Source organism: Macaca fascicularis, chromosome 5, assembly GCF_037993035.2.
Source record: "Macaca fascicularis isolate 582-1 chromosome 5, T2T-MFA8v1.1".
Classification (NCBI taxonomy): domain Eukaryota; kingdom Metazoa; phylum Chordata; class Mammalia; order Primates; family Cercopithecidae; genus Macaca; species Macaca fascicularis.
In genome coordinates this window covers 160,806,962-160,833,551 of record NC_088379.1, presented here as the reverse complement: position 1 = coordinate 160,833,551, position 26,590 = coordinate 160,806,962, and the positions used below count along the sequence as shown (strand labels likewise).

At 35.4% G+C, this 26,590-nt stretch overlaps 2 protein-coding genes across 4 annotated transcripts in view; one reads left to right on the top strand and one right to left on the bottom strand.

The window, feature by feature from the left end:
* CTSO (cathepsin O) overlaps window positions 1–4,862 on the top strand; it is a 29,890-nt gene extending 25,028 nt beyond the window's left edge. The window contains exons 7-8 of one of the 2 annotated variants that reach the window (XM_005556153.5): window positions 235–327; window positions 2,920–4,862. In XM_005556153.5, coding sequence (XP_005556210.3) covers window positions 235–327; window positions 2,920–2,954 — 128 coding nt within the window. In that variant the 3' untranslated portion in view covers window positions 2,955–4,862. The remainder of the gene's footprint in view (window positions 1–234; window positions 328–2,919) is intronic. The other variant, XM_065545638.2, reaches the window with a different exon arrangement.
* A 3,694-nt stretch (window positions 4,863–8,556) lies between these two features.
* On the bottom strand, window positions 8,557–26,318 carry TDO2 (tryptophan 2,3-dioxygenase). Of its 2 annotated transcripts, XM_005556152.4 has the most exons (12): window positions 26,221–26,318; window positions 25,891–25,996; window positions 24,836–24,926; window positions 21,889–21,959; window positions 20,662–20,789; window positions 19,465–19,651; window positions 18,065–18,172; window positions 15,251–15,362; window positions 13,733–13,790; window positions 12,450–12,529; window positions 11,681–11,771; window positions 8,557–9,106 (listed from the first exon to the last, which is right to left on the bottom strand). In XM_005556152.4, exons 1-12 carry the CDS (start codon window positions 26,253–26,255, stop codon window positions 8,953–8,955), a joined length of 1,221 nt encoding a protein of 406 aa, XP_005556209.1. In that variant the 5' UTR covers window positions 26,256–26,318; the 3' UTR covers window positions 8,557–8,952. The 2 variants fall into 2 exon arrangements, with proteins under 2 accessions (XP_005556209.1, XP_073896770.1); XM_074040669.1 differs by lacking the exon at window positions 24,836–24,926.
* Window positions 26,319–26,590: the final 272 nt, after the last annotated feature.

Below are 26,590 nucleotides of genomic sequence, written 5' to 3'. Positions count from 1 at the left end.
AAAGGGAAGTGAATTCAAGCATATATTTCTACTGATTGGAGTGTGTCCCGAAGTACTGGTCAGGTTTACTTAGTTAAAATAAAGTAGTTTAAGTTACATTACATTACATTACATTTTTAATCTTCTTCTCAGAGCTACTATCCTTATCAAGAATCCAACTTAAAATAAAGAAACTTAAACATTCATAACAAAGTTGAGTTTTCAGGATTTGTTACCATTTATGTTTCATTGTAGGAAGCACTCCATATTGGATTGTGCGGAATTCTTGGGGAAGTTCATGGGGAGTAGATGGTTACGCCCATGTCAAAATGGGAAGTAATGTTTGTGGTAAGTCATAAATTTGTGTTTAGAACCTCGAGATAAATATCAAGGAGATTATTTGAATATTTTAGAGTTACAATATATACTCAAATCACTTTAGCAGTAATAGTTTTTGTCCTTTAACCAAATGATGAACAAAAAAAGTGTTTTACAAGAGGAACTGTTAAACATATTAGTATTTGAAAAAGGAAGAGGGACCTTAGTAAAAAATATATGTTACATGTATATCTTAAAACATAAGATAAAGTAATAATTTACCAAGGTTAATTACTTTAAAAACGAGATAAACACAAAGCTTAGGAGAGTGGACTCCTGCAGAAATGTCTTCTTGTTCCAAATTTACATTTCATAACTATAAAGTTTTCTTAATTTGTGTATTGTAATATCTGCTCAATGACTATCAAAAGTTTTTCTATGTTTTCAAATATATTGAAACTGAGCATTAGTATTGTTTGTGACTTAATATGCCCCTTGCCATCTACAGAATTCTAGCAAAACACCCACTAGAATTGAGAGGCTTAGGCAAATACCAAACATGCTTTTTTATTGAATGACAACTTTTTTTTTTTTTTTTTTTTTTGAGATGGAGTCTCACTCTGTCTCCCAGGCTGGAATGCAGTGGTGCAATCTCGGCTCACTGCCACCTCCGCCTCCCGGGTTCACACCATTCTCCTGCCTCAGCCTCCTGATTACCTGGGACTACAGAGGCCCACCACCACGCCCGGCTAATTTTTTGTTTTTGTATTTTCAGTAGAGACAGGGTTTCACCATGTTAGCCAGGATGGTCTCGATCTCCTGACCTCGTGATCCGCCCTCCTCGGCCTCCCAAAATGCTGGGATTACAGGCGTGAGCCACCATGCCCGGCCTGAATGACAACTTTTTAAATGGACCACCAACCAAACTAAAATAGCTGGTTAAGAATTTTAACTATGTTATAAAACTATATTCAAACCTATGTTCTAAAACTTTTGGTTTAGAAATCAGCATATTTTCTGAATCAAGCTAGACCCAAACTGAGTTACGTATTAGAGCAATCATGTCGTTTCTCATTATAATTTGTTCCAACATATATACAATTTTTTTTAAATGCAGAATTTTTCAGATTATGAGACTGATTAGTTACAGAAAAATTTGAAAGTTTATGTTTAATGATTATTATCCAATCATTCCATAAGGCAGAATCCATGAGAGTTCATGAGTGATCTTTTTTGTCACCCTGATGCGACAGTTTTAATAAGTTATTCATTGAAAAAAGTCAACATCACAGAAATATATTGGCCAGAGCACTAGCAACCCCATCAGGCCTCCACTTTTCAGCATTACTGGGAGCTTGTACATCTTTGGAACTTGCAGATAAATTACTGATGTTGGCCGGGCGCAGTGACTCACGCCTGTAATCCCAGCACTTTGGGAGGCCGAGGCGGGCGGATCACAAGGTCAGGAGTTCAAGACCAGCCTGACCAACATGATGAAATCCCGTCTCTACTAAAAATACAAAAATTAGCCAGGCATGGTGGTGCGCACCTGTAATCCCAGCTACTTGGGAGGCTGAGGCAGGAGAATCGCTTGAACCTGGGAGACGGAGGTTGCAGTGAGCCGAGATCAGGTCTCTGCACTCCAGCCTGGGCAACAGAACAAGACCCTGTCTCAAAAAAAAAAAAAAAAAAAAAAATTACTGATGCTAATCATTGAACTCTTGCTGCTAAACACATATTATGTCTGACTGCAGCAGTGGTGGATCTTGGATTTGGGCTGAGGGGTGACTGCTTTCAAACCTCTGACAGGAGTGTTAAAAAAACATAATTCAAATATTGGTTATAATTGCCTCAGTTATAACTACATCCCTCACCACAGCCTTTCTCCATCCCTCAGCTACTAAGGGTGAGTGGAGATCATTTCTGCTCTCCACCTGCTTTCATAATATGAATCTTTAAGGGCATGCCTGGTTAGTGATCATACAAGGATTGAAATTCTTCCTGAAAGTGAATATGCCCTGAAAGTTACAATGATGTCATATTACTCTTATGAACAATGGTATAAGGCAGATAGTATTTCATAGCTGCAAGAGATTTCGAAGATATGGTAAGTTACAATAAAAACCAGTCTTCGGATAGGCTAGTTATTGCTTTTGCCATGATGTTGCAGTCTGTGTTCTTGTGTGTAAAGAAAGCATAGCACACTTGTGATTTATTAAAGTTTTACCCACATTCAAATTTTAGAATTTGAGTTATGAAATTGCATTTAAAATAATTTCTTAAGTTATTTTGCCTCTAAGAAATAATGTATTAGTTCAATACAGATTCCAGATGCATACATTTATTCAGTTAACAAGTAGTTTTTGTTGTCGATTTTTAAAATCTTTAAAATTATTTTAGTTTCTTAAAACGAAAATATTAGCCATACTTCTAATATGCCTAATCTCTTCTAATATCTGCCTTTGATGATACCATGTTTACATGGACAAGCTGTGATAAGTATTACATTATTTTCTTAGTAGGTACTAACTCTTTCTGAACCCAAATGAAAAATTGCTTTATTTTACAATTTCAAAAGCATCTAAAGAGGAAATAGACTAATGATTCCTTTTTTCCCCTTAGGTATTGCAGATTCTGTTTCTTCTATATTTGTGTGACATGTTGGAGAGATGAAGAGACAGCTACAAAATGAAGGTTTTCATAATGCAGTGTAACATAGTACTTCAAAGTGTTATTCAACTTCAAGTTTCAGCAACTACCTACAAAAGATTCTAAGACCCAGTAGTATTTAAACTAAGTTTCAGAATGTTACCTTCTTGTAGAGAGATGGACAACCAAAGTCAGTGGGACACACTCCAGCGCAGAAGGCTGCAAGAAAGCCTATGGAAGAGTTTCCTGCCCTGACAGGAAATTCAGATTAGGAAATATTTTAGGTCACTGCAACTGGGGGAGGCTGCTGTTTACTTTTGTTTGCTTGTTATTTATTTGATTGTTTATTATGAGATATTTCAGGTGGGATCAAAGAGGTCATAAGAATTTATTTTCTTTTGTGGGGTATAATTACTAGCTTTAGGTTACCCCTATACACAAGAACGGCCAACCTAAAATTTTGTGTTCCTTGTACAGTTCATCATATTAGCAGCCCTCTGAGATGGTATATTGGAAGGATTTGCAACACCAATTGCTTTACCTAAACAAATGGTGCTTACTCTTTGAACAGCAGAGTGACCACGTAGAAGGAAGGAAAAGGGTAAAATCCCTTCAGTTAAACTGAAATTAAATGAACAATAAGGCAACTACATAAGTAACTTCTAGTAGCATTGTCTAAGAGACAACTTACTGTTTGATAATTTTCATTGTGAATAGGAATCCAATAGATCATATTTCTTACTTTGTTCTTTTTATACTGGAGAATAATATTTTGTTCTCTAGTATATCAAAGTATCAAAATATTATCTCATATTTTCTCCCTCTCTTTCTCTTACTCTTTCTCAAGTTTTCCTGGTGGCTTTGCTTCCCTGACTAAAGAATTAAGTCTCATTTTCACTTTCCATTTCTATTTTCTAGCCACTTAGTTGACTCCCTTTGTCTCTATACTTTTACCAACATTAGGATCTCACCTCTTCCTTCCTCCCCTAATTCATAGGCACCACTCCTATCAAAGTCCCATCTCTTACCCCTGGGTATCAGTCAATCTGTGAGTTTTCCAGACTCTGTTTCCCAGTTTTCCCCTTAGCTTTCCCGGTCTCCCATCTGAACTGCTTCTTTGTGCACCTGTTTTCCTTTCCCTTGGCTCCCTGTCTTGATTCCTGTGATCACTCTTGCATCACTAATTGCACAAGTGATTTCAGGTGCAATTCTGATTAGCCTGCATCTGTGCAGTGATCAATAATCCAGTGTGCCTAGAAGGGACACTGTGTGCTGTTCATGACCTGCAACCAGGAAACAAGCCATTTCTTGTTAGCAGTGTGAGAACCTTATAGCAAAAGAGTTGACCTTCTGGTTGAATATAAGTACAACCATATTAAATGAGTCAATACAAGAAAATTATTTCTGATACTATGTACGTACATATTTCTTCTCTAAACTTTGTCATTCTTTTCTAATGTATATGATCTAACAAAAATGAAACATGAAATGCAGCAGCAACCACTAAAAAAATTCAAGGACATCTAATTTTTTCTGTCACTTTTGCCCTTTGTTTATCCTTCCCTGTGATTAGATAAACAAAATAAAAAAACAAAATGCTGTATTTCTCTTCTTACACCAATCAGAACCAATCCCAAAAGAATGTTGACTCAGGTTTAGAGGTGTTCCAGAAAGACAGATACTGACATTTTAATTGATAAATATTTTTATTATTCAGGCATGCCAGAAAAGAACTATGTCCTGCTTGACTAGTTTGTATTTGCTACTGACTTTCTATGTGATATAAATGCATTTCTAATACTCTTTCTCAAGTTCTAAAGGATTTTTAAATTTCAAAATGATTAATATGTTTCTGCTGTTGTGGATTTTGATGATATTTACAATAAAACAACCTACATTTGACTTTGGTTTAAAAAGAACCTCTTCTTAAGTGTATGGCTTACATTTCATCAACACAGTATTAATGTGTTTTATATTTACCGTGTTTTCTCAGCTCTAAATTAATATATCCAGCTTTTGGTTTTCTCCATAGGCACTTTAACCTCAGTGTTTCCAAAACTCCATTCATCATCCTCCCTAACTCCTCCCACCGCTCCCAACAAAAATCTCCTTTACCTCCTAGAGCGTCTATTTTGGTTAACAGAATCAACATTATGGAATCACCCAATCAATAAAATTAAGACAAATCCTAAACGTTTAAGCAGGTCATCTACACCTTGGTAACCCATCAATGAATTACCCACCTCCTGTGGCTACTGTCATTTCTTAGTGCAATGTTCTTTAGTGTCATTTATCTCCATTATTCAGTAGCCTACCTATTATACTCTATGTCCCTTAATCCAGACTCAGAGTCTGCTGATTCAGATCAATGTTCTCATAGTCCATCTACTTTGTTCTCCTTGCATTTACATTTCTCAAAGATATCAATTTTTCTGTTCACAACCATTCAAGGGTTCCCAGTGCCTATGATACCATGCGAGCTCTTTTAAGTGAGCTTTCATGAAGAAACTCCTCTCTACCTTTTCAACCATGATTGCTGCTGTGCTGCATAGTTCAATCACTCTTATGCTGTGCTCCAGCCATAACAAACTGCTTAAGTCAAAGCAACAAAATCCTCATCTAATAATTAGAAGTCATAATGAAAGTCATCAAGATGTTTCTGGATGTAGTTTCACAAAGATCTCAAAGTGGATACTAAATTAGCCAACCTTACAGTGATTTTCTAACCCATTTAAAAGTTATAAAGTGGGTCATCAGCACTAGAAGCAAGTGTGACTGGGCAAGGGTGGGAACTTGCAGTCTAAATTATTTTGATATTTATGTTAAGAATAACTGATATATCCTTTGATAAAACTCTTGCAACTTCTAGCTTAGTCACACCAAGAAATATAGATGTAAAGAATGAAATATAACCGTATAGTCCATGATATGATTTGGCTGTGTCTTAACCCAAATCTCACCTTGAATTGTAATAATCCCCACATGTCAAGGGCAGAGCCAGGTGGAGATAATTGAATCATGAGGGGGGTTTCCCCCTACTGTTCTCATGGTAGTGAATAAGTCTCATGAGATCTGATGGTTTTATAAATGGGAGTTTCCCTGCACAAGTTCTCTTGCCTGCCACCATGTAAAACATGCCTTTGCTTCTCCTCTGCTTTCCACCATGATTGTGAAGCCTCCCCAACCATGTGGAATTGTGAGTTCATTAAACCTCTTTCCTTTATGACTTACCCAGTCTCAGGTATGTCTTTATTAGCAGCATAACAACAGACTAATACAACAGGCTAAGAAGGGAGTTACAGATTGGCCAGGGTGATTGACCAGGACTATCAAGATGAAATCAGTCTACTACTCCACAATGGAGGTAAGGGAGAGTAGGCGTGGAACACAGGAGATCCCTTGGAGTATCTCTTAGTATTGCCATGTCCTGTGATTAATGTCAGTGGGAAACTACAACAGCCCAATCCTGGCAGGACTGCAAATGGTCCAGACACTTCAGGAATGAAGGTTTGGGTCACTCCACCAGGTAAGAAACCACAACCTGCTGAAGTTCTTGCTGAAGGCAAAGAGAATAAGGAATGGGGGTAGTGGAATAAGGTAGTCATCAATAGCAGCTTCAGCCATGTGACAAGTTGCAGAAATGAGGACTGTAATTGTCATGAGTATTTCCTCCTTATTTTGTTGAGAACATGTTTGCACATATATACACTTGTACTAAGAAAATATATTCATTTTATTTCCTTTCTTTTTGCTTTATCATGTGATGTCAGATTTGTTTACTTCATATCAACATTTAAGTGTTGTTAACTTTATGTAATAGCATTTGGGTTGGGGATTGGTGCACTTCCAGTTGTACAAAGGATAGCTGTACTGTATTAGGTGTAATTATGACCTTATTATTGTCTTTATTTGAAGATTATGTATGATTTCAGGAGATGTGGATGGGTTCAAGCTGACAAAGTTGTGATGGTTAATATTGAGTGTCAACTTGGTTGGATTAAAGGATGCGAAGTATTGTTACTGGATGCGTTTGTGAGGGTGTTGCCAAAGGAGATTAACATTTGAGTCAGTGGACTGGGAGAGGCAGACCCACCCTCAGCCTGGGTGGGCACCGTCTTATCAGCTGCCAGTGTGAAAGCAGGCATGGAAAGAACAGACCTGCTGAGTCTTCTGGCCTCCATCTTTCTCCCATGCTGGAGGCTTCCTGCCCTGGAACATCAGACATCAAGTTCTTCAGCTTTTGGACACTTGGACTTACACCAGTGATTTGCCAGGGGCTCTGGGGCCTTCAGCCGCAGACTGAAGGCTACATTATTGGCTTCCCTACTTTTGAGGTATTGGGACTTGGACTGGCTTCCTGCTTGCAGACCTATTGTGGGACTTCATCTTGTAATTGTGTAAGTCAATACTCCTTAATAAACTCCCCTTCATATATACATCTATCCTATTAGTTTTGTCCCTTTGGAGAATCCCGACTAATACAGTCTATTAAAATAATGATAAACGTTGACAAATAACATTTGCACCAATATTCTAAGGCACTTTGGTGGCAGAACATCTATTAACATATTTTTTTCCTAAGAAATAGCAAAGCTTATAAAATAAGTACTTTTACCCCCAGATGGATAGGAAACTAGGCTTCAACTGATGATTGTACCAGATAGTTAATAAATGGCAGAGCCAGAATTTGCCCTCGAGTTTGTTGATTTCAAAGCTAGTGCCTTTTAGCCACCATGCCATTTGACTCTGTATTATATCAGCCTAGCCACCATCAGATACTGTGTATACACACATACATGAGCACACAACAGTCGTGGAGGCAAAAGCAATTATATACAATTCTGACACAAACTAGATGATAGGATCCTTATAAGAAAAAAACGCAATTGAAACCAAAGAATAGTTCAATTCCATCAAGAACTTACTGCTTGCTAGTGATAATGACTCTAGGTCAACGCTGACATACATTTTAGATTTTTAAAATAATATTATGTATTTCCTCCCATAACAAAAATTTAAGTTTTCCCAATAACCTGGCCAAGCTAGAAAAAGAAGACTAAAACTCATGTCTGATCGAAACTCTTAGCCTAATTAATGTCTTATTAGAAATGAACTGGGTCACTGCTCAGTCTGTGTCCTTTCTTCTGGAAAGCACATCTTCTTTGAGGGGACTTCTTGCTCCTGCCTCAGTTCTGCATGCATTAGAGTTCACTGCACCTCCCAGATCACAGGCATGGGAGCTGGGGGAAAGAGAAGGTTTGCCCTGTGTGAGTCCAGTGGTGCTGGAAACTGGGACCCAGCCTGAGACAGAAGCTGTTCTACTACAGGAAAGAATAAAGCCAACACCTACAGAGAAGAGATGAGACAAAAAAGATCTCAGAGTGTTCCGGGAATATAGCACTCCAGGAACTGGACCCAGTCCTTGTGGCATCAGAGTTTCCAGGCTCCTCTTTCAAGGCTTTTTGGGCAGTGTTCATTTGAATTCTGCAAGCTGGTAATCCTCTAGTATATCCCCTCTAGACAAACTGCAGATAGGTTTCTGTCTTTGGTCATTAAGATTCCTAACAAATACAATCAATATTTCAAAAACAATACAAGGAGAAAGATTAATACTTTATTATTATTAAAATTTTATTTGAAAGTCTTTGTACAGAATAACATATTGTACTGCATAAAATACTTGAAATAGCTGAAGTTTACAAGTTTATAAAGATGAAACAATGAGATAATGATTACATTAAGTGGTTACATTAATTCTCAGGGGAAATTGAATTTTTAATAGGAAAACACCCTATGTACAATGTTACTATTTAAATGAATTCTTTCTCATCTTATTGCTTAGTCTTGCCACAAACAAGCGGTAATAAAATTATTTCTAGAATTAAATCAGAGCATCGTGGTGCTGAACAACATATGTATACATATATTAAAACTATTTATGAAAATTCATAGAAAATAAAAAATAGACTGTGAAACCAGTATTCTTCATAGATTTTGCAGATGATTTTAATCTGATTCATCACTGCTGAAGTAGGAGCTATCACAGTATTCAGCTGTATACAGAAATTTGTGAATGGTTGGGTTCATCTTCGGTATCCAGTGTCGGGGAATCAGATATGTTGAAAGATTAAATAAATCTACGAATACCTTATACCTATCACTGGAAAAACACATACATGAAGATGTGTTACATTGGTTGACATGAAATATTTAAAATTTTCAATTAGAAAATTTATTTCTCTGATATTTTCCATAATTAATTAGTATTCAATATTATAATACACACCGCATGTTGTATATATCATATATTAAATTAGGTATTATGTAGTATTAGTATTGATTGCCTACTTTTTATTCCATTTTCAAAGTTTATGCCCACAAAACAGTATTATGTGTTTTAGAACAGGGTGTTTCATATTAAAACTGAGAGTCTTATTGCTGGCACCTTCATAAAGATAAGGATGTGTTCTCACTTCCTACTTCTGAAGGATGGTATGCAAGGTAATACATGTAACCCATACAGAGTCTTAGATGCTCATTTGGAAATATTTCCAACTGAAAAGCTGCCAAATAACTGCCCTAAGGGTTTAATGGACTCATAATAAATGTCTACGAAGTAGTTTTAACACTAAAATTGCATTTGTGTTGTTAGTCAACAATTTTAACTGTTACGGTTTTATGGAGGAAGAACATTTGCCTTTGAAGTCAAATAAATCTGGGTTCAAATTCTGGATCTGTCACCTACAATTCAAGGACCTTTGACAAGTTGTTTAAACTTCAATGCCCCAGTTTCTAACTCTGTAAAATGAAAACTTCAGTCCTTCCTTTTGGTCAGGGCTTTTTTTTTTTTTTAATACTTTAAGTTCTAGGGTACATGTGCACAACGTGCAAGTTGTTACATATATATACATGTGCCATGTTGGTGTGCTGCACCCATTAACTCGTCATTTACATTAGGTATATCTCCTAATGCTATTCCTCTCCCCTCCCCCCTCCCCACAATAGGACCCGGTGTGTGATGTTCCCCTTCCTGTGTCCAAGTGATCTCATTGTTCAATTCCCACCTATGAGTGAGAACATACGGTGTTTGGTTTTCTGTTCTTACAATAGTTTGCTGAGAATGATGGTTTCCAGATGCATCCATGTCCCTACAAAGGACATGAACTCATCCTTTTTTATGGTGGCATAGTATTCCATGGTGTATATGTACCACATTTTCTTAATCCAGTCTGTCACTGATGGACATTTGGGTTGATTCCAAGTCTTTGGTATTGTGAATAGTGCCGCAATAAACGTACATGTGCGTGTATCTTTATAGCAGCATGACTTATAATCCTTTGGGTATATCTCCAGTAATGGGATGGCTGACAGTAACTGAAACAGCATGGTACTGGTACCAAAACAAGATATAGACCAATGGAACAGAACAGAGCCCTCAGAAATAATACCACACATCTACAGCCATCTGATCTTTGACAAACCTGACAAAAACAAGAAATGGGGAAAGGATTCCTTATTTAATAAATGGTGCTGGGAAAATAAGTAGAAAGGATTCCCTATTTAATAAATGGTGCTGGGAAAATAAGTAGAAAGCTGAAACTGGATCCTTTCCTTTCTCCTTATACAAAAATTAATTCAAGATGGATTAGAGACGTAAATATTAGACCTAAAACCATAAAAACCCTAGAAGGAAACCTAGGTAATACCATTCAGGACATAGGCATGGGCAAGGACTTCATGTCTAAAACACCAAAAGCAACGGCAACAAAAGCCAAAATTGACAAATGGGATCTAATTAAACTAAAGAGCTTCTGCACAGCAAAACGGCAGGTCTTTTTAAAACTGAGGTAACACACTAGAAATGCTGTTTGTGTTAATTATTCCCACCACCCACTGATATGTGTGTTCATTTGGTATAGGCAGTTATTGATTGTTTTGTGCTTACAGAATTTATTTCCAGGGAAAGTGAAAATGTCTAAAAATCATGAAAATTTAAACCTGTTTATTTTAGAAACCAACCAATCTGGTAATAACAGTAGGGATGAAATCAATGTACTGTAAAGATTTGAGGGGGAGCTAAATGCAAATGTCTAATTTATTCTTGAATTGATTCTTCTTTTTCAAGGGACCATAGAAGTTTTTCAGTTTCCAGATGTATCCATTTGTCCATTTATCTATGATATTGTGAATATCAAAATAAGAATGTACGTCCCTTAGAAACCTCTCTAGCATATTTTAAATCCTTAATAAATGTTGATCTCTTTCCTTGTAAACACTTTAAAAAGGGCACTCTCTGGAGAGATGGAAATAGTTTTATAATATAGAGTCACATCAGAAAACAAGATGCTGCTTTCACTGTGTCGTTTATCTAGCCAGGAAGACATTTGTAGAATTAATGATAAATGTTTTTGTCTAGTCAAAACTTGAGCCACAATGAGTTGAAGACTTTTCTGCCTGGATGTAAGCACTGTTAAACCGTTTGTTTCCTCACATATCATGCAGGCATTGATACCATACCCCTTTTCATACAGGATCAAAGCAGTGAAGGTTCATAATTAAAGATTTTATAAAATTACTTCCAAAAGACCGAACTGGAATATTCTAACTACAAACGTGTTGTCAGTAGTTCAGACAGGAGCAAACAAAATGACTTTTTAAAGTTAATCAGCGTATAGATGGAGAAACAAATTGTTGGTGACTGCCACCAGGAAGAAAGGAGAATTTCCCCACCTACCTCACAGTTGAGCGCAGGTAATGATAGCCTGAGGAACCACCGGTGCCAGCTTTGCTGCCCAGCATTCTGTGCACCATGCACACATGGTTATCTAGGCAAACACACAAATTTACTGCATGGATATTTTTCCACCATTAGTTCCACAATGTTCTAACAATAAGGGCTTGGTAATGATTATTGCTTCTGAGAAAATGCTGACAACTAACACTTGGCCATATGGAAGGCTCATACATGAGAGCCGGATGAGACTGTGAGGTTGCCTAGCGCTCCACTTGCTTCAGGCTACATGCATTTCACTCCCTCCTTCATTGCATTTAGCCCATGGACACAATAGAAGAGACCAGGGCCATAACATGACTCATGAGCCCATGCCACCTTTGCCTTCATGGCAAATTCCTTCATTTAAAACAATTAAAAACCATTTAAATTAAAAATTTAAAACTGCATTGGCATAATGGCAAATATATTACTCTTACATAATAAAACTTTTTTTGACCTAAAGTTTATTTTTTTCCTTCAGATTTTAAAATAAAATATGTTCATTAGCTCCCAAAAGTATTGTGGGCCTTAGGTACTGTGCCTAGCATGCATATGGATCAGTTGGCCCTGGGAGAGAGTGATGGCCAAGCTGGTATGTATGAAAGAACGCACCCACACACAAAGGAGGGGGGAAGAGAGAAAGTGGGCACGAGGGCACACAGAAGACCAAGACAAAGAGCACAGGAACAGCATGTGGGGAAGCAGCATGGGGTGAGCGGGAAGGACTTACATCTCCATTTGGTCATCAGTGAATCTATGTCCATAAGAGAAGTCAGCAACTGAAAAGGCACCTGGAACCTAGGCTCTTCCCTAAAGGAAAAAGAAGAAATAGAAGAATATATTCAAGTAAATAGAGTGCGTTAGAAGGAGCATGAGTTTGACAATCAGTTGGCCCTGGAAACAAATGTCAGCTTTGCCTGTGAGGAGCTGTGGCAGCTTTGGCTTATTATCTCAGTCTCAGTTTCTTTGTCTCAAAGATGAAATAATACTACTCAACTTGTGGTGTTTGAAGTCTAGAAAATTCCTGTAATATACATGAAGTAATCACCCAGAGTCACATCTAACATTGGTTCTTATTAAAAGGAGACAGATGCACTATCACAGATTTCCCAGCCAAAAATAGTCAAACACTTTTAGGCAAAGATATTAAAACGCAAAAGGAAAAACCACTTTTTAATTCTTTTCATCTATTTGGTTTTTTTGTTGTTGTTTTTTGTTGTTGTTGTTTTTGTTTTGTTTTGTTTTTACATCTATTTCTTCAACTTTCTCAGTATATTTTCTACTTAGGACGCATATGCCTGACTGGCATGCATTTACTTGAGTTTAAGAAAAGAGTCAGAAGATTTGGTTTATGTTGCCATTTTGAAGAAAGACTTGAAAAGATTTTAAAAATTAAATACACAGAAGCATGACAGCCTGTCAATATAGATATTTTTTTACTAATGTGATATTTATTGTTCTGAAATATTTAATTCACGAACCCTGAGGATGGGACCTTTATACAATAGAGTAGGAATGAGTCAACATTTAAGGAATACTTCAAACATTTTAGACCATGAAGATAATTTTACTTGAAATTGCTGAATAAGTGGTAGAGTTTGCAAGTTATTTTCACTTCATGCATTTTTTATTTTCTTAAACAGTAATAATCTTACAACATTGTTTAATGATAGAACACATTTCATGAGTGAGTCTCTGAGAGAGTAAACTTTGGCCATTTAGGACACTTAGTGTTACATAGTGCTTTGTAGAATTCAGTTAAAAAGGATATTTGATTAATTTGTGCAGTGTTTAACCCCATTTAACCCTGTTCAGGGAAAAAGTTATGCTTTTACTATTTAAAAGAAAAAAAGGGGGTACCGTAAAACTTCATTACTAATTATTTTCTAAGTTTTCTCCAAAAACTAAATTACTGCATTGAACTATCATTATAATTTTTAGGCTTTATACTGCATATGTTATCCATATCCACCCCTCAATTTTAACGTCAGTCTGTCTTCTGATTTGTTTTACCTGTAAAAATATATCATCAATGCTCCCTGAAGCGCTCTGTATGACAGCCGTCTTTCACCTGCAAAATACGTTGCAAATTTAAATTTATTAGGTAATTTAAGGTAATTTTATATTAATTCGGCATCATCATCTTAAAAAATTTAATGGATTACATGTGTTTAGAAATCAATATAAGTTTCAGTTTACATTTTTTATTCCTTAGGTTGAATTTATAAACATATCACTTAAAATACAATTTTAACATTGGATTTTTTAAAACAAACTAAAAATGTACATATTTTAAATTTTCAAAACCTTCAAATAGCATGTTAAGAAAACCTGATTTTTTTAGAAAATACTTGACTTTCATAACAAAATTCATTTTCCAAGTAAAATAATATGTCTTTCATTTCAAAAAAGTAGAGATGCATTATAAGCATCATTTCAAAGTAGTTTTCACTAATTCACTTGAAATTAGCTAACTTGTTTTTAATGAGCACAATTATGTAAAATCGTATATGTGTGCTCTAATGAAAGACTTTCTCCTTGCTTCAGGAAAACAAGATTTTGTTATTCTTTACTGAGGTTTTTTTTTTGTTGTTGTTGTTTTAAGAAAACAGAAGCTAACAACCTTTAAGCTTATTAAACTTAATACCAATTTCATATATTGCTTTGTTTTGTACTTGTGTTATAAAAATTAATTTTTACTTTTATTCTGCCTATTTCCATAAAGGTTTAAGATACTTTACAATAAAAGTTCTAAGTCAAAATGAACACAAAAGTTTAGAAATGAAAGTACTGATTTTATGGCTCAATAAGTTTCAGGAACTAATAGCTCAGTACCAATTGTGCCAAAAGTCTAAATGTATACGTTTCCTGGTCTCCTGGTCAGTCAAGCAGATTTGTATGAAAGAGCTCAGCCACACACAAAGGAGGGAGGAAGAGAGAAAGAGGGCAGGAACATACCATGTAATTGGAATGTAAGAACATTCCAAGCCCAGAGAACACATAAAAAGACTCCTTGGTGATAAATCTAAATAACTAAACTTAGCTAATAAAAGAAAATTAGTATGGCTGGACAACACAAATATGAGATCATAAAAGGCCTTATAGACCATGTTAAAGATTTTGTCTTAATCCTAAAACAATGGGGTAACATCAATACTTGCTCTCACAGTAGCTATTCCTTCCTTTTCTTACCTCTACCATAGTGTTTACTATTACAACGATTTGTCTTCATTTCTGTTCCTATTAGGCTGTGAACTATTTGAGAAACTATATGCAGTTGATCTTGATATCCCTTGTATCTGGCATAGACTACACAAATTTTTTTTCTAATGTTTTTGAAGTAATCTGGGCATAGAAACCCGTTAAAATAGATTTATCACTGAAAACATTTACTCCATTTTTGTTTCTATCAGTAGAATATCAATTTTCATTCTATTTCTCCCAAGCAAAGCTTGATAGGCTTATAAAATGATGTTTTGATCTCATATTCACACATTTCAGGGAAAAGATTCATAAAATAAAAATACCTACCTTTACTAAGGAGATGTTCATGACGTTTCTCATCAAATAAGGACAGTAGCACCTCTTTTTGCTTCTGAAATTCAGCCACCTGTTCCTCTTTTTCTTCAGACTCTTCCTTAGCCTTTAGGAAAAATATGGCATTAATAACCCTGAGAGAGAATAAATAGATTGATATTTTAGAAAATTTTGCTTACAAGGAAGAGACTTGTGGTTGCAGAAATGGTGTACTTTTAATATTTACTGTATCATCTAATATTACTATTTGGAAATTATGTCTTATGAAAAGGAATCTTTCACACACTCAGTGGCTCTATCCTTTCATTTAAGTTTAAATGATTTCTCAATATTAAATATTATCTTCATAAATGTAATGAACAATGAACCCAGATGGACAAAAGTAGAGATAACTACCAGCAGTTAATAATGACCTAATTTTAAACAAGAATTATTTAACACAGGAAGTAAGGTAACTTCACTTAGAAAAAGTTAAGAATTCCTAGTCAGAAGAACTATTAACTCTACTGAAATTCTATATTCAGTACTGACTTCTGTAAATACAATTTCTTAGATATTTCTCACTCATGTTTTCTTCATTTTCTCTCTATCTATTGATTGGTTTAAGAAAATTCTTATTTTTTCTGCCTACAACACATATTCTGTTTATAAGCCAATTAATTGAGCTAGGGCAAATTATTTAACCCAATTATTTCCAATTCATCAGAACAATGACCCTATGTAGTACTAACCTATATGCATATTATTTCCAATTAATTATTTATTCGATACATGTCATGCTAAGATGATAGAGATAAAATTGTGAGCAAAACTCGAGAGTTGTGATATTGTACAGGAATTATCTGGTAGGAATAAGACATTGAACAAATAATTACCCAGTCATTAAATTACAACCTTAGACCATGCTATACAGAAGCAGTATTGGCATCATAACTTAAAGTAATAAGGAGTTTAGGAAAGACCTTCCTAAAGAAGTTTTCCTTGAACCAAGATCTTAAGAATCGGAAGGAGTTAGTTGGGGAAGAACATTCCAAATCCAGAGAAGAACACATAAAAGGACTCCTTGGTGATAAATGCAAAGAACTAAACTTAGCTAACAAAGAAACTCAGTATGGCTTGACCACATGAATGTGCGATCATAAAGGCCTTATAGACCAGGTTAAAGTTTTTATCTTAATTCTAAAAACAATGAGGCAACATCAAAAGGCTTTACACAAGAGGGAGATGTGATCAGATTTGCCTTCTGAAAAGGTTATTCAGACTGCAATGTGGAGACTAAAGTAGAATAGAAGCATACTGGGAAGGTGGAGGAGAACAGTTCAGAGATTATTATAGTCCGGGTGAAAAACAATGGCAGGTTACACTTGAGTGGTAGTGGTAGATTAAAGGATGATATTTGAGAACTAAATAGGTAACATCGGTAGGACTTGATGATAGCTTGAAGAAGTGGTGAAACAAGAGGGCGGAGCCAAGGATCACTGATAGAAGTCTGACGACAGCCCAGATGAATTATAGGAGAAAAAGTTCTTTAATGCAGAGAAGACAATGTTGGTACAAGAGTGGATGGAAGGAGTAATGTTCAAGCTTGGTTTTATTGGTGTGTTTTTGAGAGGACCAGGAGGAAATATCAAGTAAGGTATTATACACATGTTCTGAAATCTAAGGGGATATATAAACAGAGATAAATGTTTGAGAATTATGTTGGCTAAGTAGATACTGAAGCAGTGGGTATAAATGACACCATCTAATGAAAAAGTGTAGAGATAGAACAGAAAGGATCTAAGCCAATGGACTACAAAACTCTATCATTTATTGGTCTAAGAGAGAAATAAGAGCAAGTAAAAGAGATAGAGAAATAAGGGCCAGAGAATTAGAAGCAAACATAATGGTGTGTACTAAATCCAAGAGAAAAGAATGTTCAAGAAAGAATAAGTCGTAGTCATTAGTATTGAATGTTTCTGCGAGGTCAACTAAGTTAAGACTAAAAATGTACAAGAAGACCACATGAGAATGACGGTACAGGAAGACAGCTTGAAGTAAGCTGAGGATTAGATGAGAGATAAATAATTATTCTGACTTCTGTTCTCAATGCTTTACAAGTATTTATTTAATTTCCTGTCATAATAATCTTATGAGTTAGATATTCTTATTTTTCTATATTGCCAGTGCTGAAAGAGAGGCAAAGAGAGGTGCAGTCACTTGTTCTCTGTCACACAGTTGTTTAAGAAGTGGAAGCGGGACTGGAACCCAAGTAGCGTGACTTCAAAGTATATGCTTTCAGCACTACCTAATGCAACCTCTCAAGATGTAGAATTTAAACAACTCTTCCAGGAAATTTAGTCATGCAAAGAGGATGAGAGACCTGAAAGATCAGGGCAATGAGAAATCAACAGTATCTTTTAAGTAGGAGAAAACTGACATTGTCTGAGAGCTGCCAGAAAGCACCCAGTAAATATACAAGAGCAAAAGCAAAGCTACAGGGCTAAATAGATTTGGTTCGTTGGTTCACTGTGGGCCTAGTTCTGTCTAGAATTGGTCCTAATACAGAATTTTCAATAGAAATGAAAAAATAATATTAATCTCAGCTACTTATCATAGATAAAATTCTCCCTTGCAATGAAGGTCTTATTTTAGTATAATATTTATCGCACATAAAGAAAATGAAATCAATCATGTAATATAGTCCAAGAAAATACATTTGTGAAAGAAAAAAATATGAGAAAAATGAAAGGTTAAGAGAAAAGTAAAAATAATTAAATTTTAAATATTTCTGTATTAAATTTATATTAACTCATGTCATCTAAATACCTGAATACTTATGAATTCCTCTTCCAGGCCTCTGGTGATATTTTTTTCGAGCTTTCCCCAGAAGTTAAATCCATGTGGCTCTAAACCTGGGGTTCTTTCCAGCCATGCCTTGAATAAACATTATTTTTTAAGTGAGTACATGGTAAAATTTAAATTATGTAAAATGCATTGTAACTGACATGTATAAACTTGAAACAAGAAATCTTCATGGTTTCCAGAAATGTATGCTACAAGTTTTATTTGTAAATGTTTTTTATTTCTCTTCAATTTCTTCACTTATGAAATAATTAATATATTCAATTTCCTTAATTTTATGGCAACCATTAATAATGTTTACTCTTTATTTCTTAATATGTGATTACAGAAATTCCAATTGTCTTCTAGAAATCTATACACATATATAAACATATGTTCTATCTAAACATATTTAAAGAGTATATTCTTAATAATTATTTTACTGATATCTTCTGGTTTATTCTCAAGTTACTTTATGTCTTAGGAGCTGAAGAAATGATGATGTGTATAAGATACAATCTCCTCTAAATTCATGGGAACTGTATACTTAGTAACTTTGAAATTAATCATCCATGCAATTACTTTGAGATTTTAAAATATTTTTAAATCTAGAAATAAAACTAAATTCATGTACCTCTGTGAGTTCTCATTTAACCCATACTTATTATAATTCTGAAATTAGCTTTGGAATTCTTTTTCTCCCTATTCTTATATGCCATTATTTAACATTATATATAATGCATTAACCTAAATCCACATTTACATTACCCAGAGGATTAATGAGCAGAGTATAATTCAACACAAGAAAAGTTGATTTGCAGAATAAAAGGCTTTGCAATGGAAACCAAGACAATGCAATCTTTGTTTAGTAATCTATTTTTGAAGAAAAAATTAATAATTCCTAAAGGCTACTTGTAGACCTTTAGGGAATTTGGATACAAAGGGAACATTTTCTGAGGTGTATATTCTTAGTAATTTAGTTCAGCTAAGAAAAATACTAAATAACCGAAAATTTTCAATTACAGAATATTTTAAAACAATAAAGCTCACTAAATAATCACATTCAGTCTAAAAATCAGCTAATTAAGCATTACTTAGTAGGGATATTTAAGGAATTGTTTTATTGAGATCACAAGGTTATTAAATATTAACATACAATTAATTACATAAGTATATCTGACGTTTTCAGCAGGGTTCTTGACATTTTCAATATTTCAGTAACTTGAATTTACAAATTCATGTATTTTTATGAATTCTTTCTATCCTTATTTCCACTGAATGTAACTCAATTTTGATGAGTTTTAAAAATTCTGTTTAGCAAAAGCTAAGATGATGTATTAAGAAGATGTATTGAGTTAAACTTTAGAAATTGTATGAATCCATACCTCCACTAATTCCAGAAGTGTCTTTTCCTGCTCAGACTTAAGTAGCAGTTCATTCTCTTCTCCTTTGAAGTTATCACGATAATGTCTTCTGTTATAAGGGACTCTCATGTTCTGAAGAACACCTATCTTGTTTTCTAATAGTCGGAATTGCAAACTCTGGAAGCCTGATGCTGGAGATAAGTACTCTCTTTGAGATTAAATGGGGGAAGGAAAGGCAAGGGAAGGGAAAGAGATGATAGGAGAATAGCAGAGAAGAGGGGAGGGGAGGGGAGGGGAGGGAAGAGGGGAGGGGAGGAGAGGAGAGGGGAGGGGACGGGAGGGGAGGGGAGAGGAGAGGGAAGGAGAGGGGAGGGGAGGGGAGAGGAGAGGGAAGGAGAGGGGAGGAGAGGAAAGGAAGGGTTCACATTATCAATCACCATAATGGTTTCTTCTATTGTAAGAGGTTGTCAGTTTTGCTCTCTCGGATATCAAGAGCAGATACACACAACTGTCTAGAGTTAGACCTGTGATTTGACTCATTGAAATCAGAAAAATGAGCTACTTAAACATTATTGGACATCAAAAATGTTATTACTCCCACTCCCCCTATTACATCCTTGTGAATGTCTTTCATTTCGCTGCTGCTAAGACTTTAACGTTTTAAATTCACCACAAATTCTACTTTTCCATTGTCAGACATGTTCAGTACATTGCTTGTTACATCCTGCACCCAATGGAAGATTTTTAAACTTTTTTCTTCTTATATTTTGGTAAGAAAAAAAGTTACCTATATGGTATTGCCTTGAAATGTACCAGTAAAATTTATGGTTTAATCCATAACTTCTACTTTGATTGACATGCTTCTGTATATATCGCTCCTGTTCTGAGTTTTTATATTTTTTAAATTTAATTACATGTATTTTATTAGCTATTTTAGTCAATGTGCTAAGTTGTCTAAAGTTCTTTTTGGAGAAAAACAGGACACACAGTGATGAATTTAAATTAATTGATCATATTATGCTTACATGTAAAACTTAATAATAAAATATTTTTAATAACTTCTCAGATGCTTTGTGATTGAAGACCCCTAAGTCCACATAGTGACAAAGTGTTAAGAAGACAGGCTCCTCATGGCACACAACACACACATGCTCCTTTTACCCACCAAAATGAGAAAGTAAACTCCATCACATTTTTTAAAATGTCAAAGATGTGCACCTGAAGTCATTGAAGTCCAATGCTGTCATCGTCTCGAGAATGGAAAACTGCTGCACCAGCAGTTTCAGGATCACTGACACTCGGTGCATCCGAGAAACAACCTTAAGCATGTTCCTTTCATCTCTGACCTGATGGTTAAGAAATGAAACACTGAGTTAGCAATGCTGACCTCTAGAAAATACAAAATAGACAATGGCACTGCATTCCCATTAATTTTATCTCTAATTTTGTTTTAAAGGGAAACTTCGAAACTAAAATTTGCCAAGAGTATGTGTTGAACTAATAACAGTTCTGAATTGTGTGCAAGGAATTTCTGCAAAATAAGAAGTTTTTTCTTTCTTTGACAATAGAAAACTATATAGAAGCAAAGTAGAAGTAAATTCTAGAATGCAATCCCCCATTGATTTCAAAACAAGCTTCTCTTTTAGTTTTGTGTCAAAGGAGAGAGGTCAAGATAACACAGGAACTTCGGGTGAGGATTAAACAACATGTGGATCAATCTACTCTTTACTGAGGGCCAAAGTTGCCACTGACATAAATGGGAAGTGGATCCACACAGGCAGGAAGAGTCCCATCTGTATGTGTGTGCTCTTTCTCCTAGCCCTTCCTGGAGCAGGGGCTCAGAGGTAGAGGACCCAAGGAAGGATCCTCAGAGCCATGGCAAGAGAAAGCAGGGTGGGAGATCGAGAAGTGCAGCTCAAACTCCTGCCATCACCAGAAGCTTTCCCTCCTCTCCTCTCACTCTTTGTCCTCCTGTCCTTTTCTTCCCCATTCCCTCATTCCTCTTTCCTCCTTTTCTTCCTCTTTTTCTTCCTCCCACCACTCTTTCTCTACTGCTTCCTTCTCTTCCTTTATCACTTTCCTTATTATTGCTCCCATCTTCCCGCAGCTAATGTTCAGTAGAAATACAACTCTGATACCTGTTAATTAAAGGATCCCCATTAGTTTGGTAATCCACCATCATTTATAACATCTTTGTGTCTGGAAATGAGTTCTAAACAAGGGAGTTGAAACTAAAATTTGAAAGGAACCTTAAAGTCACATGTAACTTCGCAGTGGCAATGGGAAAATATGACTGAACTCCTCATTCATTCAGAAAATGTCTTGTTTGTTTTATCATTAAACATTAAGACCACCATTTGGTGTTAATGTTTTTCTCTCATTAATAATACTTTCCATATCTTCCAAAAATATATATGAAACCAATATTGTGACATAAGAACTTACATGGCCATTCTGAAAGATCTCTCGAACAGAATCCAATTCCCAGAGGATTTGCTTAAACCAGAGTTCGTAAGCTGTAATAAGGAAATCATTGTCAATTGTAAAGTTATGGGAGCCTTTTTGGCCATTATTATATGAAAGATATGTTTAACATATTGAAAGAGAAATTAAAATATTACCTTAAATCAATAAATGTAAATATAGTCCCATTGTATGCCAGAAATAAATGTTAATGTTAAAGTTGTAATAGCCTCCTTTTATTAAATGTTTTAATATGCTAGGCATGTTACCTAATGCTTCATATTCATTATTATTACACTAATTCCTCTCAACAAATGCGTTTTTAGGTCTTTGAGGATATAGCACCTAACATAATTCTAGCTTCCTCTATGGAAGCTGGAAGTATGTGAGGAAGCAGAAGTAATAATCAACTTCAACCAAACTGAGAAATTAATATTTCCTAACCTAAATGAAAGACTAAGATTTTAAGAACTTGAAAATACTAAATTACTTAAAATGCAGATTTTGTCTGTTTGTTTTATTTGTGAAAATCCTAGCAACTCATAGACTTAGTACATATGGGAAAGCAGCCAGACGTTTGCGGTGAAAGGAAAATGACAAAGCTTCATATTACTGTGACAGCTAATTCCCAGGGGCAACTTTGTTGCAGTTGAGTCCACGTTATCCAGTAGATCATCTTTCAGAATTTCCATGAGTCCAAGGTTTATTTGTTTAAACCTGAATTCTGCCAAAGCTTTTCTGTTGAAGGATTAAGTTTGTTCTCCCCCTTTTACTAGGTGTTGTCAAACAATTAACACTGGCATTAAAGAAAAGTGATATAGTAGGCCGGGCGCAGTGACTTAACCCTGTAATCCCGGCACTTTGGGAGTCCGAGGCGAGCGGATCAAGACGTCAGGAGATGGAGACCATCCTGGCTAACACGGTGAAACCGCGTCTCCACTAAAAATAGAAAAAATTAGCAGGGAGTGGTGGCGGGCCCCTGTAGTCCCAGCTACTTGGGAGGCTGAGGCAGGAGAATGGCGTGAACCCGGGAGGCAGAGCGTGCAGTGAGCCGAGATCGCGCCACTGCACTCCAGCCTGGGCAACAGAGCAGATTCCGTCTCAAAAAAAAAAAAAAAAAAAGTAAAAGTGATATAGTAATGACATTTTGGAAGAAGCATAGTTGGAATCAATCTATCTGAAGTTACTGGCTCTGTCAATTGGGGCAAAACTATTTTCTTTAACTTCAGTTGACTCATTTGTAAAATAATCAGTTACCCACCTACAATTGGAAACCTATGATTCAAAACCCTAAGACTTACAGCAGTATGATAGATAGACATGGATAGACATTTCGACTCCTTTGTGTTACTAGATGATTCATAGCAAATATAAATGGTTCTCCCCATTGGCTTATCCTTCCCATAATATTCTATGCCACTGGAAACTAAGGACTCACTCATATTCATCCATTTTTCTTCAGTACCTAGCACAGTGTCAGGCACAAAGTAAATATTTGGTGATTGTTTTATGAATAAATTAAATAGACAACGTAATAATTAGATGAGCATAGGAAGTCAATAATCTTAGAGATCTGCAGTGCCTCCTATTTGGTTCTATCGTATGGATAAAGGCAATGTTTCCATACTAATTAAGAGAATTCGATTATAAGTCTAAGTTATGTTTAAGGATACTTTGGAGGAACTAAATTTTATATTTGAGCAAAGAACAATCAAATATTTATTGATCAGTTTATGTGTATCTTTTTTAACCCTATGTAACCACTGCCTAAATGTTATAACTACAGAATAGAAGAAAAGTGTTTTTATAAAATAATGATAGCTACCATTTGTTGCATGTTTATTATGTGCTATACCTCGGGCTAAGTGCTTAATGCACATTATCTCATTCATCTTCATAGGAACTTGGTAAGTGAGAGTATCAGCAATTCCCTCCATTTTACATATGGTAAAATGGAGGTCCTGAGATCTAAGCAACTGACCAGAGTCACACAATTTATAACAATAGAATTGAGGTTCTAAACAATTTTTAATTCCTAATTTATGCTCCTATACCATTATTCTTCTCCGATTGATATTGTCTTGGTATAAGCCACCAATAAAAGTATAAACATAAAAACAGGAGAACTGACACATTAAGCCAATTTTTTAACTTTTAATTTATTTTCTAGAAAGACTTTGTTAATTTAGTCAATCACTTTGGAAAGCACCCATCTGCAGAAAGGACACAAAGAATTGGTAAGGCAAGGAAACATGTCTAGATGTGGGGCACTGGCAGGCAACAGTGATTGGGCTCCAGTCATTCAGAGGTCAGTATGGTGGCACTGAAAAGCTTAGAGTAAATGTTACTAATATTTTGGGGTCACAGACGTCTTTAAGATAATATTCATGAAAATTTGCACATAATTTCGGAGCTCAGGAGCCTTCTAAACTTCTGAAGTCATGAAAACATAGGCTAAAAATAACGCACTGCCCAGAAATTATTATAGAAATCTGGAAAAGATAAACATACATTTTTGGACAAAATTTACATTTTTGTTTATTACCAGATTTGTATAAGATTATGTCAATCCAGCATAAATTTCAATGACCTTGAAAATAGTTTCTTAGTGTTCCCAAGTGAGAAACAGTAACATCTTCACTTGCGAATTCTTTGTGAAATTCCGAGAGGCAGAAAGTCCCCTTGGAGTTCAGAACAAAGCTAAAGTCCTACTTTGCCTATTAGCAGTGGAGTAACATAAAGAAGACTATTTAAATCCTTATATAAGTCCTATGAGAATTTATCTGGCAGCAAAATATTCTCAAACATTTCTAACAGAGGTGAGTCCATGATCTTTCATCATTTTGTAGTTTAAAAAATTGTAGCTTCCTTGTTATCAATGAGAAATGCCTGTGGAATAGTTATTGTCCAAAACTTTTGTGCAACTTACCTTGATGAGTTATGATAAAAAGATGTTCATCATGGATTTTATTTCCTTTTATTTCACTTTGCAGTTCTTGTGCATTCAAAACTTTTTCCAACTTGAAATGAAAAATAAAAAGCCAGTCTGAAATTGCGGAAGTTGGTTCTTATCAACTTTAGTAAGAAGTAGAATATGATAATGAAAAACGCTCCTCCAAACCCAAAATTCTCAGAAACCAATCTCTTTTCTTTTAAACAATGGATGAATCTCCTTATAAAGAGTGAATTGAATTTGTGATTTTTATTCTTCTCAGAAAATTTCTATTTGGTAAGATTTTTATCATAATAAATCCTATTAAGCTCTTTGAGATGTCATATCCCTTTTCATGAAATGAATATGATGAAAGCTTGAAAACTTGCTGAGCTGACTATGCATTTGGCATTCTTTTATTCCCCTAAAGAGCCTATTCTAAGAATATTTTAACGTCCTTTATCAGTTCATCCTTAGAAACTCATCAATGAAGACATCAAGGACTCTAATCGTTTTGCCTCTTAAAAAAACAAAAACAAAAACAGAAGACAAACAGGCTGAAAATTGGCCCAGAATAATCTCCCAATACCTCATTCGTTAACATCCCTCTTTACGTGTTAATGATTTCAAGAAAATTCTCCGTGTGCCTTTAACATTCCTACTTTATGATAAGAGATTTAAAGGATAATTTTTTCAAAATGCATTTGCGGTTATCTAGGCTGACATTTATTAACCATGTCTTATTTATACAAGTTGCACAATGCCTGCGAATTGTCCACAATGTATCTTATCATGTATCCACCTCTGCCCAGATTCTGGATTCTCTGCTTTTACTTCCACTGGAGAGATGAATTTTCTGCTATAAGTCTCTTGAGTTATTCTAACAAAAGTTGAAAACGTAAAAATGTTTATGAATAAAAATATCCTTAGGTCCAGAAAACAAATGGTGATTGAGAAAAACAAATTCTGAGAAACAAAATCATAAAAAGTCACTTTGCAGAATTGAGTGCCTAGCAATGGACACCAACCCCTGTAAGGACCCTGCCACTTACATGCAGGTAGTTTCCATAGATAAGACCTCCTTTGCTGGCTCTATTCACACCAGTTTGTGATTTGTCTTCTTCACTGCCTTCTACAGGGAGTTTTTTAAAAGCACATCTGCAAATTTAATAAATCAAGAGAGAAAAATAGTGCATTAGAAAACACAGTTAACTAATGATATGGGTGATTAAAATTGTAATTGCAAATTTTCTTTAGAGTAGATTGTTAGACAAAGGAATAAAGGTGACAGTTTTCAATGCTCCTTAAATTCAGGAATCAAAAGGCTCACACCTGATACTTCTAATAGCCTAAACCCACTTAGAATAAAGGCAAATACTCACCCAAAGTTGTTTCCTAAAAATGGGCACCCACTCATGGTGAAAAGGCACTGTCTGAGAAGCACGGAAGTTTGACTCTAGGCAGATGCTATCATTGACCTTCCCAGATGTTCTACAGCTGCCTTTTATGTATCCTGCTTACCCTGCACCATCCAATCAGCACGCTTCTTGTACTCTTAGCTAACTCTCATTTCCACTGGTACAGAACAGAACCTCTGTAAACTTTAGAGTGGATTTATGTTGGGCACAGTTCATTTGCTAAGAGTGAGTGATCTGCCAAATTGAGTCGTAGGACTTGCCAAGTTCTGCTTTTATATTCAAAGTAACAAACATCCAATGAATCAACAGAGGCCAAGTTAAAAAAATTACATTT

Coding starts and splice junctions, on each gene's coding strand:
- TDO2 (XM_005556152.4), bottom strand. CDS start 26,255: ATGAGTGGGTGCCCATTTTTAGGAAACAACTTTGG. Junction 20,790..21,888: donor AGATCTTTCAGAATGGCCAT/GTAAGTTCTTAT, acceptor CTTAACCATCAG/GTCAGAGATGAAAGGAACAT. Junction 15,363..18,064: donor AGGAATTCATAAGTATTCAG/GTATTTAGATGA, acceptor TTTTTCCTAAAG/GCTAAGGAAGAGTCTGAAGA.